Here is a 15,829-nt window from a genome sequence, read left to right as displayed (position 1 = left end):
ATTGGATGGAAGTAGAAGAAACAATAGAATTGCTTGCAAAGAGAAAAAAAGAGAAAAGAAAAAAGTTAGGATGGGTATTCAAAGACCATTGCAAACATCTAATATAAAAATACCAACTAACCATTGTATGTCTATTATTCAAACTACAATATGTATTTCAAAGAAAGAAAAAATGGTCATTGATGAAAACATATAAGAGATGAAAAATTTACAAATAAAATTTATAAAACTTGACAAGAAGTATCAATCATCAAGAATATCAACAAAACAAAAATTGAGACCAATAGAAGAAGTAGTGCATAGATGCATGTAGTGTGATAATATGGATCATTCAAGAAGGAAATGTGAAGATTTCATAAAGGCATTTTATAAAAGAGTTGTTTTATTTAAAGATATTATGATATACTTAAAAGATAATAGACAAAAATTGGAGACAAAATTTCATAAAAAAGAAATGTAGGTGCTTACAAAAGAAGTGTTTATAATCTTAAGCAATAAAATATTAATATATTCGATGGAAGAAAATTCTAGTAAATATTTAAGTATAAATCTTGAGTTTCTAAAAGAATCTAATTCTTTGTGGTCAAGTGCAATGAATTATGCTAAAAAGAAAAAATTTACTAGAGAGGATTTAAAATGTGTTGGCAATAACATTCAGCTAATTATTGGATGGCATGATCTAGTAGATGGATAATTATTTCATGCTCATTTTACAAAGAGTTAATATAAAGTAATAATAGAGAAAAAAAAAATGAGAGATGAAAATAATAAAAGGCCATAAAAAAAAAACTATAAGACAAGAGAAATCACAACAACAAAGGAATTCTATACATAAAGAGGAAATGGAGAATATTTATTTAAAATAAAGAAAAATTATAAAAATAAAAATAAAGACTCTTGCTTATAAATTATAATTGGATATTAAGATTACTACAGATTTTAAGAAGATATTAGTAGGACAAATTTTAGGTGAAAAGGTTGAATTTAAAATTAGTGAAATTTTTAAGATAATAAAGTGTGAATTTTATGAAGCTATTATTGATACAATAAAGAAAAAAAAATCTATAGGAGATACTATGACAAGGAGCAAAGGCAATGAAAAGTAGTATAGATGAAGATGATGAAATTCAAAAGTTTAGAGATGTTTCATGACTTAGATTTACAAAAGAAGAAGATATAATTCAAACCTCTAGTCATTGTTCTTGAAATCATTAAGCAAAGGCTACTATGAAAACTCTAATAAAATTATGAAAGTTAGAAGAATCAATTATAGCATTAACTGATCATGGTTCGAAAAACAATTTGATGTCAAAAGAGTTATATAAAAAGAAAAATTGACCTATTGATATTGAATATGGATGGATGATAAAATTAACCTAAAATTCAAAGAGATATTTATATAGAGGTTTTTCAAATATTAAAATGACAATATGAGATGTTAGTCATGAAAAAAAAATCTGTGTTTAAGATATGTTTATATATTCTATTATATTAAGACAATCATATATTATTGCAATACAAATCAAAACAAATGTTATGAATGATAGTTTGGACTATGCAAGGATAAGAAATCAAGATAGAAAGAAGGAGATGAATTTTTTAATAGTTTGTGTAATTTATGAAAGAAATTGGAATACTTTGAAGGAGCATCTTTTGCCAAGGATACAAAAAAAATTGAAGACCTTAATGACTTAAAGGATTTTTACTAAAGCCTATTATAAAGTACTATTAAAATAGTAGAAAGAGTGATGGCTTCTTGTCTAATAGAAGAAATGAGATCATATAAGATTATTTTAGGATAGATATATTTCATTCAAAAATATAAATAATTTTGAAAGGATAAAAAAGAAAAATGTCAAAAATATAGAGTATGAATTGAAGAAATATGGAGTGCTAAAGATGAATGCATATTAGGAATATTTGAAGAATATTATGTTGATGATACTATGAATAATTTACAAATGTTGTTGAATTTAGATTTTGAAAGTAGTAATAAAGCAATAAATGTTAGTTCTAAGCAATTTTATGATGGGATGAAAGAATATCTAGATAACTATGAAATAAATGTGAACACAAAATATAAGACTAATGCAAAGAAAGTTAAACCAATGGTATTGCCACTACCATTGGATTTTGAAGAAAAGATTGAAAAGGCTTTTATGCAATTCAATTTAAGAGATCCAAAAAAAATATGTCATGAATCCAAGGATGAATTGATATTAGATGGTTTGAAAGTTGGATGTGAAAAATTTTCGATAAGAGATGAAGAGAGATGCTTTAAAAAAATGCTTTCATAATATAGTAAGGCATTTATATTTAAATCACATGAAATAGAGTGTGTTAATCAAAGCATTATAACACTTATGGTTATTTTTATAATTCTACATGAATCATAGAATTTGAAGCCAAATCCAATTTCAAAGATCTATTTGTCATATTTAATTGAATTATTCAAGAAAAATATTAGAATGGAAATTTTAAAACCATCTATTGTATCTTATTCTAATCAATGGTTCATGATATCTTAAAAAAATGGGACATTGAGGTTTATTTAAGATAAATAATTGATAAATAAAATAATTATTAGAAATATAGATTCAAGTCCAATTGTGGATTAATTTATAGAAGCATTTGTAAAAAGAGTAATTTATTCTATGGAAGATTTTTATTTAGAATATAATCAATTTGAATAGCAATACAAAGTAGAGATTTAACAATTATAAAGACACCATTAGAATTGAACAAAATGTATACATAACTACAAAGAGCTACAAATTTTGTGGCACACATGATGAATGGAATCCATAAAGTATGAAGGGATTTTATTTCAAAAATCATAATGGCTTTTTCAGATGATGTATCAATTAAGGGATGTGAAAAAGAAAGAAAAGATAAGAAATTGGATTCAAAAAGATGTAAGAAGTTTGTCGTAGATCATATTGATGATTGTGAAAAGATTTTGACAAGATTTGAAGAAGTTCATTTAATCTTATCTAAGGCAAAATTTACATTTGAGGTAAAGAAATTTTTTGTAGTAGCATACATGTATGGATTATATGGACGCAAGTTAAGTATGGAAAAGTTGATATTCTTAAAAAATAAAAGAATGTAAAAATACAACAAAAGTCAAAAGTTTTTTAAGAACATATCTTTTCTATCATATAAAGATACCTCATTTTGCATATATAGCGAATCCATTGTATGAGTTGTTAAGAAAGAATAAAAATAAATTAATAAAAATAAGAATAAAAAAAAGCTATGTTAAAATTAAAAGAACTTCTTTTATAACCTCCAACTTCGAAGAAAATAAAAAAAAATGAATGTAGAAGGCTTGTGATATTAATAGTTAATGCAAGTCTAATTGGAATAAGTTGGACAATTGGACAAAATGATGAATAAGGGAATAGATATGTAATAAATTTTGGAGCAAAGATTTTGAATGCTAGACAAAAAGCATATGCAAAAATCAAAAGAAAATTATAGGGTGTAGTAATAGTTATGAAAAATAAAAAAGAATTTTTGATTAATGCATTGATAGTTATAAAAGCAAATTATCTACTTTTATTGAGCATAATTATAAGTTGTTCAACTCTTAATATTACTATGTTAAGGTAGATAGTATATATCAAATCTATGAATCTTGAATTTAAGCACGTTGTAGAGAAAGAAAATTTAGTCGTAGTTATATTATCAAGAGTAAGATATTACAATGAAAAAAATATAATTGATTTGGAAGATGATGTAGATACAAAATTTTATGTTAATACATTATCAAAAGAAGGAGGTGTATATTTGAATACACCATTAAAAAAAAATTAAGAATTTATTTGAAGGTGAATAAAAAAATATTGGGAAGTATTTAAGTATATTAAAGCAACAAGAGAATTGGACAAATTAAGAATTTAAAAAAATCTATAAAAAAGCCTATATATATTTTTTACATGATGGATATTTATAAAAAGCATGTAAAGAGGAGAAGAAAAGTATTACAATAGGTGATATGTAGTTTAGAAGCTCAATAAAAGATTATTTAAAAAATTCATAAAAGTTTATGAGTAGGACATGGACAAATTTTACTAAATTGAAGGAAAAATATTGGTAGAAAGGCATGTACAAAAATATGGCAGATTTTATATGATCATGTGAGATTTGTCAAGTTTATTCTAATATTTGACATCAAGATGGATTACATCCAACTTATCTTCTAGCACTACATTATAAGTAGGTATTGGATTTAGTATCAATGCCTATAGAATTTGGACAAATGAAGTATTTAGTACTTGCACATGAAGATCTATTAAATATGGTTGAAGGATGAGTATTAAGAATAAAAAGTATTAAAAGTGTATGTTGATATTTCTTAGAAGACATTATTTGTTGTTATAGTTATATTGAAAAAATTACTACAAATAGAGGTGAATTGGATGCAAAAAAAGCAAGAAAACTTTTTAGTAGGATGGAAAATTAACTTTCTTTGACAATAGCATATAATCCAAAAGGTAATAGAAAGAGTGAGCAAGAACATTCACCTATTATTAACGCATTAATAAAGGCATTTAATCGCAAAGTACATCAATGACATAAGACACTACCATTTGCATTATGGACAAATTGTACCATTCATAGTATAGCAACATATTATATGCCTTCTGAATTAATGTATGGACAAAAGTTGTTATACAAATAGAAGAAACGGTATATATAGGGAATGTTGCATTGGAGGGATGATCTTAATAGAGAGGAGCTTTTTCTATTAAAGATTCAATAATTAAAAAAAAGACCTAAAGATATTGAAATAGCAATAAAAAATTTGAAAAATAATTTTAAAAAAAAGAATAAAAAATATTTGATAAAATACATTAATTACAATCTAAACTAATTGAAGAAAGTAATTAGGTCTTAGTGTATGATAATAGTTTGAATAATCAACACATTATATTATAAAAGTTTTTTAAGCTTTGATTTAGATCATATGTTAATATAGAAGTCTATGACAATAGTACATACATATTATATGAACTTGATGGAATGAAATTAAAAACACTTATATCAGGAAAGTGAGTCAAATTATTTAGATAAAGAGATGTATGCACATATTTTAGTGAGGAATAAAATCTATTAAGTGACATTGAAATGGGAGTAGAGAAGTAGATTAAAGACCAAGAATTTGACCAAGATAAAGAGCATCTTACATCAACATATTAAAGAATCATTGATACATGTCAAAAGATTCATAAGTTTAGGAAAGGTGGATATTGTATAGTTATACAACTATTAGATGAAATATATATATATATATATATATATATAATAAAATAGTCTAATTAAAAATATATAATAAAAATATATATATAAATAATAAGAAAGTAATAAAATCTATTTTTAAAATTTATTAGTGAAGAATAAAATTTATTAAGTGGCATTGAAATGAGAATAGAAGAATAGATTGAAGAACAAGAATTTGACCAAGATAAAGAACGTCTTACATCAATATATTAAAGAATCATTGACACATGCTAAACGATTTATAAGTTTAGAAGAGGTAGATATCATATGATAATACAATCATTAGATGCAAATATATATATATATATATATATATATATATAATATCCTAATTAAAAATATGTAATAAAAAATATAGATAAATAATAAAAATTTAATAAAATCTATTTCTACTTTTTATAAAAGTAGATTCTATTACTCTATAAGAACCATAAATATGATAAAATAAAGTAGATTAAATAAATAAAGGATATAGACATATGTAGGAAGGATTTAGAAGTTGATTTTAGAGAAAATTACTTCAAGAAGACAAGAATTGATATCCAAAAAAAACCAGTTGCCAACTGTAACGACTCACAAAACCACAAGATTGTAGGTATATGGTGAATACAGGTCGATCCTACGAGGAAAATGGTCAAAGATCTCAAATAGCTTGCAAATATGCCACATCTTCTTCATTCAGTCACTTCACTCTTAGTTTAGACTCCTGGGTGATAGACATAACCCAATGAGTTGAAGGCCAGTTCTAAACAGGTCTTCAGATACACAATCTTCTAGTTTCTCTACTCAAATCCTCTCTTATCTGGAATGAAACAAAGTCTCTTGAGATGGATGATCACTTTATTCCGAGCTCAGAAACTCAATCTGAAGGCAAGTCCTCTCGATTTGGCAGTCTACTGCAAGGGAATAACACCTTCCTCGAAGTGTGCTACCTTCAATGCTACTATGGATGCCACACAACTACTCTTGCCTCCAAGACAAGGATCTTCACTGTGTACAGGGATTTACTCCCACAGAGCTTCAACTACCAAAAGAGATGAGCACCAAGCTGCTTGAGTCTCAGAGTATCGACGAGGGAATCTGAATTCAACCTTCAATAGCTACAGCCACAGGAACAAAGGATCCTGATTTCCTCAGATCCCTCTCTATTTATACTACTCCAGTTCGGAAAGGTCTAACTACCTACCTCTAACTAACTAACTGAAATCTGTTATAACTGTGGATACACTAATCTCGAAGGTCGAAGGTCTGTTTTACTAAGTACGTGAAGGTCCAGTACCTTCTGTCTTAGTAGAAAATGTGTCAACTGAGACTTTTAAAAGATTCTCAAGAGCCTTCTGTGCCGCTACTACTGCCGCCTTCCATTCTTCATCGATCTTCCTAGCCCGTTCCAGAGTTCCTTCAGCTCGCTGGTTGAAGGCCTTCAAATCTTCGATCTCCCTGTGGAGTTGCTTCCGAAGTTGCTTCCGAATGTCCTGCTCTTTGTGGCTCTTCCGAAGGCCCTTCGAAAGGCACCTCCGCTCTTCTCACCTTCAGTTTCCTGCACATGCGGGTGAGAAACGACCTCATCTTCAGGTTGGTCCTGCCCGTCCATCCGAATTGTCTGATCCGAGGGCACATCTTCGGGTTGCTGCCTTCGTTTCTTGCGTGTAGTGGTTACAGCTCCGCTCTTACGTTTCCTTTTCGGTGACTGCACGAAATCCACATCCTCTAAGTCTGCGATTCTTGTCGCTATGAATCTGTGATCCTTCGCTTGAAGAGCTTGCCGATAATTCCTAACTTCTGGTCTTCGGACTAGCTCATCTTCCTTTAAGAAATGGGTTGAAGGTCCATCGCCTTCGAAAAATGTACAAAAAGGTTTTCTCCAATAAACTCTAACTCTATCCTACTAAGTGTAAAATCTAGAAGATAGCTAATCTCGAAGGTCGAAGGTCTGTTTGGAGGTCATCTTCCAAATGTAAATTTCCGAAGATCTTCAAGATAACCATCTTTGGGATTTTGACCTTCTCTTCAGTCTTCTAACACTATATTCCTAATTCACTGTTTATCTCCTATCTTCTTACTTAACAGCTTCTTCTTCAGATCTTTCCTAATCTATTTCTACAAAATTTAAAATAAATGATTTTCCTAGGCACCACACCAACTTAGCTCAAAATAAGATCCTTAGGCACAAAACCAAACACCTATGGCAACTCTTGAGTTCTTTTGCAAATTAAAGAGAAAAATTTGAGAGAAAACTTGAGGAAAAAGTTTTAAGTATTGATTTCATGCCATTTGAATTAATATTAAGATTTTAAAGAATTTTCATAGTTAGTGATGTATTAAGTGGATTTAGATTTTAAAAAATAAAAATACTTTTACAAATTTGAGGATTTATTGAGTTTTGTAGCATTTGTACAAGTGAAAATTAAGAAATTTTTTATTATGATTATTGTAAATGTAAGTGAAAAATTTGAGATCTATCCAGTAATTTGATTAAAACAAATGAAGATTTTTGTAGGTTATGGTCTCGGAAATTTCAGATTTAGGATTAATAAAAAAATTCCAAGATCTAGTAATATCTGTAAGTTGGATTGAAGCAAAATTTTGTTTGAGCAATTAAGACTTAAATATCTACACACAATCCAATTTTTGGAGCAATAGAACAATTCAGCAAAGAAAAATAGATGTTGAAAGATCAACATTCAAGTTGGATAAGGAAGGCACCTAATGATTGAGAGGTTTTGGAAGCTTTTCTTGCAATTGGTAGGTTTGATACTTCTCAAATTTTATATGCTTGATAATTACTTGTTAGTTGAAGTTTGGATAAAATTATAATTAAGATCTATAGTTCAATTAATTTTTATTGAGGTTTCAAATAGCTACAATAATTGATTGAAATTTACTTAGGATTTTTTTGGAATTATTTAAGATTTAAGATTTTATTAGGATTTGATCTAAAATTAGAGATTAGAATTTGAATAGGATTTCATTAGAATTTTTTTAAGATTTTATAGAATTTTATTAGGATTTAGAATTTTATTGGAATTTGATTTAAAGTTAAGATTTAGGATTTGCTTAAGATTTGATTAGAATTTGTCTAAGATTTGATTAAGATATATTTAAGATTTGATTAAGATTTATTTAAAATTTCATTAATATTTTTTTAGGATTTGTCTAAAATTTGATTAGGATATATCTAAGATTTGATTGAGATTTCTTTAAAATTTGATTAGGATTTTTTCAAGATTTAAGATTTTATTAAAATTTAATTGAGATTGATTTAGGATTAAATTAGGATTTTATTAGGATTCAATTAGAATTTCTATTCTTGATTTTTTTAAGATTTTTTTATTATATATATTTTATTAAGATTAATTTATGATTTTTTATATTTCTTTTATAAATTCTTGAGACTTATTTTGGATTTAATGAAAGTTTTATTAGCATTTTTATACTTTAATTAAAGTTTATTTAGGATTCTATTAGAATTGTTAAAATCATCTTATTGCAAGTTCCATTCTTTTTTCGACAACCAAATGTCGAGTACATTTTCAAACAGGCTTCATGTAATATGATAACATGTTGATAGCTTGTGGTACAAGCTATTTATGTGGCACATTTATAGAAAACTTACCTTGCAAGTTAAGATATATGTCTCATAAGTTGGATATATTTTGGAGATCCTATAGAACATTGCCATGTATCTCCTAATTAGATAGTATATATGGAAGTAAGAGTGAAGCCTTTTTTATTCTTATCAACAACTTTTTAGTCCTTAATCTTATTTCAAGTCTTTGTAGTCTTCTTGTCTTTGAAAATTGCTATTTCAGTTTTAATACTATATTAAAATTTGAATAAGTATCTACTCCTTTTCAATTATATAAGAGTGTATTGAGTTTTTATTTATTTGAGATACATATCCTTGATAGTAACAATCACAAATCACTCAAATAATTAAAAAAACAAAAAAAACAAAAAAACAAAAAATCGTAATAAACAAATTAAAATATCTCTAATTTAGATTACATTAGTCATATCCAAGATTGACTTCATTAGCATCCATGGACAAGTGATTTAGATTATACATGTTATAATAATTAATTTTTGAAATTGTTAATTAATATGTTTTCATTTTAGCACCACACTTTGAAGCAACTTGTAAAAAGATATTTCAAGTTGGAACAAGCCATCTTGGCCTCTTATATAGATGAATACACAATAATACATTTATAAAAAATTCTACTTTAGAGGCAATATTATAAAATTGATCAATTTTTCCTAAAAATATAAGTAATAATAATTTATTTTAAATATATGTTATTCTTTATATACAAATCTTTATATACAACTTCATAGTCTACGTCAACCTTGTAAGGTTTTATTTTTAATAGGAAATATATATAATGCCTTATAAAACCAAAAAAGATATTTACTAGAAAAAAAAAAAAAAAAAATGCAAGATAATATTATCTACTTTCCTTGTGCACTATAAATGCCTCTATTATTATTAATTCTTCAAATATACTCATGATTGCATTGGGATTCTTGTATGTACAAGAATTACAAATGAGTATTTGTTCTCCTTTATAATTCTATCTTAACTCAATTTTAGTTAATCAACATCACAAAAACGTATTCAAAAACCCAAAAACTAAATCTCAATAATTGAAGCACATTCTTATACAAACTTGATCCAAATTATAAAAATCCTATTTTTTTCAATAGTGTCATACTATCTCTAAATTGTACTGCACAGAAGTGGCAAAATTTGTGGCATACCTACATTAAACCCATTTCTACACACCCTCCTCAATTTCACTTTTTATTAGAAAATTACATTCATCGAGCTGAGAGCTACTTTTTTTACTTGAAAGAATCCTTCCATGCTCACAACTTTAAAACTCCCCTAACGCTTCGGGATGTAAGGGTCTCAAACCTGTCGGTGCAGGGATGAGAGCATGAGATCGTGTTGGATTGCGGAGAGAAACAGAGCTAATGGTGTTGACGCAGGCTCCAAGGATAGCTACCGACAATGCGACGAGCCGAAATTAGGGTTTGGATTTGGATGGAGCAGAGCCCAGAGAGAGAGAGAGAGAGAGAGAGAGAGAGCGCGGGAGTCAAACCTCCAAATCCCCGAGATTTGTGAGTCGTGGCCTCTGACTAGGCCCCACTACATGCCGCTCTGGAGCGGCAGGTGACGCATCCGATCAGTGGAGGAGATCGGAAAGAGTCGAATTGCAGCGGAGCACAGAGTCACGGTTTCTTGTGGAAGTTTCAGGGTAGCCAAGGGATTTGATTGATGGCAACGGAGAAGGCAATCTTGTGGTGCTTTGCACGGGACAAAATGCGTATTCGGACTCTCAGTGATTTTCACTGATACGCGTCTTGGTAGCGAGTTTCAGGCTCGATTCAAGGCTTGGACGGTGTGAAACCCGCTCAGAATCTTGTCAACAATTTGTCACAATGGAGCCAGTTGAAGGCCATGAATGATCAGAACAGGCTCCTCAATTCTTGTGAAAGTTTGAAGGTGCAAGAATTTCTCTATCAATCGGTGGAAAGCGGATTGTTTCCGGAGCAGAAAAATTGGCCTTTGTACATCGGGGTACCAGTACGGAGCTTTCGTATGACGTTGACTTTCTTGCTAAGCTTTGCCGCATCGGCTAAAGTCTCGATTCGAAATGGATACGAACGTGCTGGGATATGCTCATAGAGATCTTTTTTGGGGGTAAATTGATACTAGCAACTCTATTATCGTCTTCAGAAGCTCTGTGGTCTCTGACATCCCTTCATTTGTGCGGCCAATGAGCCAATTTTCGCAGAAATTTGATGCGTTGAGTGTCAGATCGCGTGATCCAGATCCTCGTCACATATCTTCTTTGTGTTCCGAACATTACGGCTGCAGAGACTGAAGGTAGCGTGGAGGCATTGCAGCTATGGTTCTGCGACAGTCGAGAAAGCGGACGCAGAGAGATAGTTCTATAGAGCCACCGTTGCCAGGGAAGGAAACAACTTCAGCTGTTCAATATGTTAATCGTGAACATGTAAACCAGCAAAGAAACGACAGCAAAACTGTGTCGAAACTTAGCATTCTCAAGCATATCGTGGCATTTGACAGAAAGTTTTCCGCGTGGGTACATGAACATGGCTTGGGAATGTTCTTCTACGTGTTTTTGCGATCCTTGGAGTTTTCGGGTGATGGTTTATTCCTCATCACTTGTGCAGCTGCAACGTACGTTGCGCCCAAATCCAAACTCACACCTGAGGTTCGCATTTTTTTTTTCAACCTCTTCATGGCCTATGTCTTTGACATGATTTTTGTATCCATCGTTAAGAAGATTGTCCGCCGACCGCGACCAGTTTACAACCGCAATCACTTTCTGACGATGCAAGTGGATCATTGGTCATTTCCTAGCGGCCATTCCACACGGGCCTTGTTGGTATACACAACTTTTTGGCTCTACATTCCAATGTGGAGAGACCAGTCACATCGATCATGGTTACCATATCTCCAGCAAAAACTTGAGAGGCGGGTGAACATATTGAATGAATTTGTGCCTACCGCAGAGGCCATTCTTATAAATTTGATTGCGAGTATAGTCACTGGCTGGGCCATCGCCACAACTTCCTCCCGTATCATCCTGGGGCGGCACTTCTTCTGTGATGTCATTGCAGGTGCGCTCCTAGGTGTTATTGAAGCTGTCTTCGCTTACTATTTCCTGACTATTCCTATTGGCACATCAGAGGCCGTTCACCGGAAAATCACTGGCGCTTTCGGTTGGGTTGAGAATTCAACTTCGCAGATATTTCATGGAAAGAAGCTACTTGTTCACGAAATGGCCAAGAGATAACGGTCTGAAGTGTCGAAGTTAATCTATCACGGTTTTCCCCATTGAAAGTCACTTGCGAGAAAGTGGACTATCAGTACTAGACGCTGGAATCAGTGATCAATTGCAAAGTGATTTGAAAAAAAAGACATCAACACGTGAAAACTTTCGAAGTTGACTCGTCTGAAGGTTGTCTGCGCATTGGATGACATATCTGATGTGTCAGGAGACTGGAGGCATGAGTATGAGGAATTCCCTTCTGCCCTGACATTATCATAAATGTACTCTCCCACAATCAGATGCTGAGTTCAGCCGACCAAAGGGTAACTAAAGCAGTTTTTAGTCATGGCGGACGGATGCGGTGTTGAGAAAGACGAACTATCAAGATCTTCCGATAGTGACCCACATCTGTTGGAGACATTGTAGCAGGATGCACACTGTTGGTGACAGTGATCAAACTGCAGAGGAAATTGTAGGACAAAGAAAAAGTTCCAGTCTTCTACTGCTCTTCTTCCTATGCTTCTCAAAAATAACGCAATCATCAAATTGCACTGGCTTTGAGAAGATGACAGATACCTCTCGATTCTACCCAAGACAAGCATTCTTCTCTCTCAGCACAGGAAGCGAACTCTGATCTCATCGTCGACTTTACCAAGCAGTGGGTTACCTCTTCCACTCTTGCTTTCTGGTGATGAGTTCTGGTCCACTACTCGCATAAAAGCATGACGACCAATGTGAGAGATGGTTAGGTGTATAAAATGAACATGAGATGAATTGTGGAGGTTTTCCAACAATTAAAGAAAAAACATCTTGGTTCTTTCTTAGCACAAGATATTTAGTTTGCCAAAATAAAATAGTATTGTATGTGATTCAAGGCTTCTTCTGCACATCCTACAAATGAACAAATAAACTTCATTCGTACACACCTAACGCCTTACAGCTCCCTTATCAAGTGGTAATTTACATACACAGAGAAGGCACTTCAAATTCACCTTGTGCAAGGCTTCAGTCTTTCCTCTTGGTTCTCATGACAGAGACTGCGTTGGAGATGCACTGCTCTCGGTAGACGCAAAACGCTGAGACAACGAATGCCGGCCCAAAAATAAAAGCTCCCACAGACACTAGCAAGGCAATGAGAAAGCCGTCCTCAACTGCCGTGAGGTAAACGAAAGACAGGAAAAGCGCGACTAGGTCGATTAACACGAAATAGACTGGGTACTCTTCCGTTTTGAACGAGGTGAAGAGCTTTATAACGCGGCTAATAAGCTCAGGGTCGCGGAGAACGTACAAGACAGCAATCAGGTGCCATGTGAGACCTAGTCCGGCTTGGAGGAGATGCAGAGCGATCACCCCCTTGTGACCCTTCTGCTGCGGCGCGTCGGGCGAGGTCGTAAAGGGGAGGTACAAAGTGGTGACGATGGCTGGCATAACTAGGAAAATCAAGCAAGCCAACTGCTTCTGGTCGGTCTTGAGCGGAAAGAAGAGCGCGATGATGTTCAACCACAAGAAGAGGAAGGCGAAACCTATGGCGGCGACTCGGGCCAAGGAAATCTTCTTATTCCACACTTGACTAACCTCGCGGTTCCCTCCATCGTAGAGGAAGTACGCGGGCAGCCAGAACAGAGGGAAGGATACCGACACCCCCAAAATTTGCAGGAGGAGCCCATGAAACCATGTGGCGGATAAAAACAATCCGGACTTAATCCTGGATCCTTCTACGGCCATGAAGGCCAAAAGCGAGACGACTAGTGTTGCAATGTATCCTGTCACCCATTTGGCGTCGTCGGAGCTCTGCGCACGAAAGAAGAAATTCACGAGGGTGCAAAGCATCTTGTCTACCACGGGAATGTTAGATCTCCAAGAGTACGCAGCACTGTCCGGGCACCCTTTCTCGAGAAGCTTGAATGCCTCGTCGACGTCCCTGAAAAGCAGGGCCGCGGCCCCAATCGCCAATGCCACAGCGGGCAAGGCCTTCCCAACTCGCACGCTCAATGACGACGCCATACCTCTCAACAGCTCCCCCACTATCCACTCTCTGAAGCAACCACAAGCCAATGCTCATCAAATAACAAAACTTTTTGATATGAACCTCAGTACCTCGAACATCGCCCATCCCCCACAACATTCAATGTCCCCGCAAGACCTTGCTCGCATTACAAGACACGCCACAATCTAACAACCTAATCCAAATCCTCAAGACAGTTGTACAAAGTTTGACCACCCTAGAGATAAACGCCGCCTCTTCAACATCGACACCAAAATATTCATTCTAAGCTTCAATTGCAGAACAATCACAATCATCCTATGTCAGAGCCACCTGACAAGGTCGATCCAACGAGTAACCACATTCACGACCCAAAATCCGGATCCGAATTCGAGAAATCCTACCAAGGGATTCTACAACACCCGCGTTTCAATCGAGACACAAGCACAGAGACGAGCTGGAGGAGAAAAATACTACAAGCATGTGGAAGATGATGACTGGGTCCAGTCAGTCGATTGTGGATCCACAAGCGGGGGATCCTCTCCACCAGAATCACCGCGACTCGACCACATCGACGAGGCCATAAATGGAAGGAGATGTCGTGCGGCCCCTCGGAGCCGATAGATTATCATCGACAGCGCCGGGCGACATGGGAAACACTCTTCCCTTCACATCCCATTAGGGTTTTCACAAGCAAATGACTATTTTTTCCAAAATCATGGTGTTCACGGTGGATTTTTATTTTTTATTATGTCATTATTTTTATTATATGAAATTTTGTGAAAAAACTAGTTTTTGTAACCAATTTCGTGGTTGCGGTAGGTTTTTATTTCATATACATATATACATATTGACAGAAACTTGTGCCATTGGCCATGGAAAAGTTGTATACATATAATATATTATATGTGGGAGGTCTTTCTGTAGGTTACATAGGGTTTTTTTTGCTACTGAGCAATTTTTTAGATTTCAGCCAATGAGAAAGCTTCTTTATCTCTTTGTTTTATACCTAAGCTTCCTTATAATATAGATGTGGTTGTAATACTTCTTTTCTTTTCAAAATGTGTTGAAAAAAAAGAAGTATCATAGTAGTAAAGGTGGCTTCAAAAAAATCCAGAGAAAAGCTGAGTTGCAACTTCTGTAACTTCTGCATAATTACATAACCTTATTTTTACTTTTACTACCAATTCTTTTTTATTGTGGGTGTTTTCTAAAAACATGTTTAGATTTATGGGTTTTTAAATAATTTAAAATATACATAAATATTTACTAAGATTAAAGCCAAACAATTGTCCACAATGTTTTAAAGAGACATTTTCTTTGTCTTAAGATTTATTTTTTAATTTTTTCATTTTTCATTTTGTCAAATCAACTCCATGGATAGATAATCAAATCATAGGACTAGATCCTTTGCATATGATACAATATTATTTGAATGTAGTACTATTTTATGTACATGATATTTTGAACTACAACAATATACCTCAAAATAGAATATTTGATAATATAAATGAATTGATAAACATTTAATTATTGAAAATCATAACTTAAGACATAACTTTCACAAACTACCTTCAAGTCATTCAAGGCTTTTATCTCCAAATTTCAAATTATATAAACCACCAAAATTTGCAAGATTAACAAAGTTATTTGTTGTTTATTAGTAAATATAATTTAATAATTTGTATAAAAAACTCTTATTTGTAAATTAAATAATTAAATTATAATATATTTATTAATGATAAAATAAAAA

At 32.7% G+C, this 15,829-nt stretch overlaps 2 protein-coding genes across 7 annotated transcripts; one reads left to right on the top strand and one right to left on the bottom strand.

The window, feature by feature from the left end:
- Positions 1-9,922: 9,922 nt before the first annotated feature.
- On the top strand, positions 9,923-12,922 carry LOC112288683 (uncharacterized). Of its 2 annotated transcripts, none has more exons than XM_073537394.2 (2): positions 9,923-10,993; positions 11,125-12,922. In XM_073537394.2, the coding sequence occupies exon 2, from the start codon at positions 11,202-11,204 to the stop codon at positions 12,114-12,116; it is 915 nt and encodes a 304-aa protein (XP_073393495.1). In that variant the 5' UTR covers positions 9,923-10,993; positions 11,125-11,201; the 3' UTR covers positions 12,117-12,922. The 2 variants fall into 2 exon arrangements, with proteins under 2 accessions (XP_073393495.1, XP_073393494.1); XM_073537393.2 differs by having other exon boundaries at positions 11,111-12,922.
- On the bottom strand, positions 12,336-14,740 carry LOC112288869 (uncharacterized). 5 transcript variants are annotated; one of them, XM_024533551.3, is made up of 3 exons: positions 14,554-14,740; positions 13,085-14,127; positions 12,336-12,798 (listed from the first exon to the last, which is right to left on the bottom strand). In XM_024533551.3, exons 1-2 carry the CDS (start codon positions 14,706-14,708, stop codon positions 13,098-13,100), a joined length of 1,185 nt encoding a protein of 394 aa, XP_024389319.1. In that variant the 5' UTR covers positions 14,709-14,740; the 3' UTR covers positions 12,336-12,798; positions 13,085-13,097. The 5 variants fall into 5 exon arrangements, with proteins under 5 accessions (XP_024389319.1, XP_090110145.1, XP_090110142.1 ...); XM_090254019.1 differs by having other exon boundaries at positions 14,481-14,739; XM_090254016.1 differs by lacking the exon at positions 12,336-12,798 and having other exon boundaries at positions 12,858-14,127; positions 14,554-14,739.
- Positions 14,741-15,829: the final 1,089 nt, after the last annotated feature.

Source organism: Physcomitrium patens, chromosome 11 (assembly GCF_059467195.1).
Source record: "Physcomitrium patens ecotype Gransden chromosome 11, ASM5946719v1, whole genome shotgun sequence".
Taxonomy (NCBI): Eukaryota; Viridiplantae; Streptophyta; class Bryopsida; order Funariales; family Funariaceae; genus Physcomitrium; species Physcomitrium patens.
This window is presented reverse-complemented; position numbering and strand designations above follow the sequence as displayed.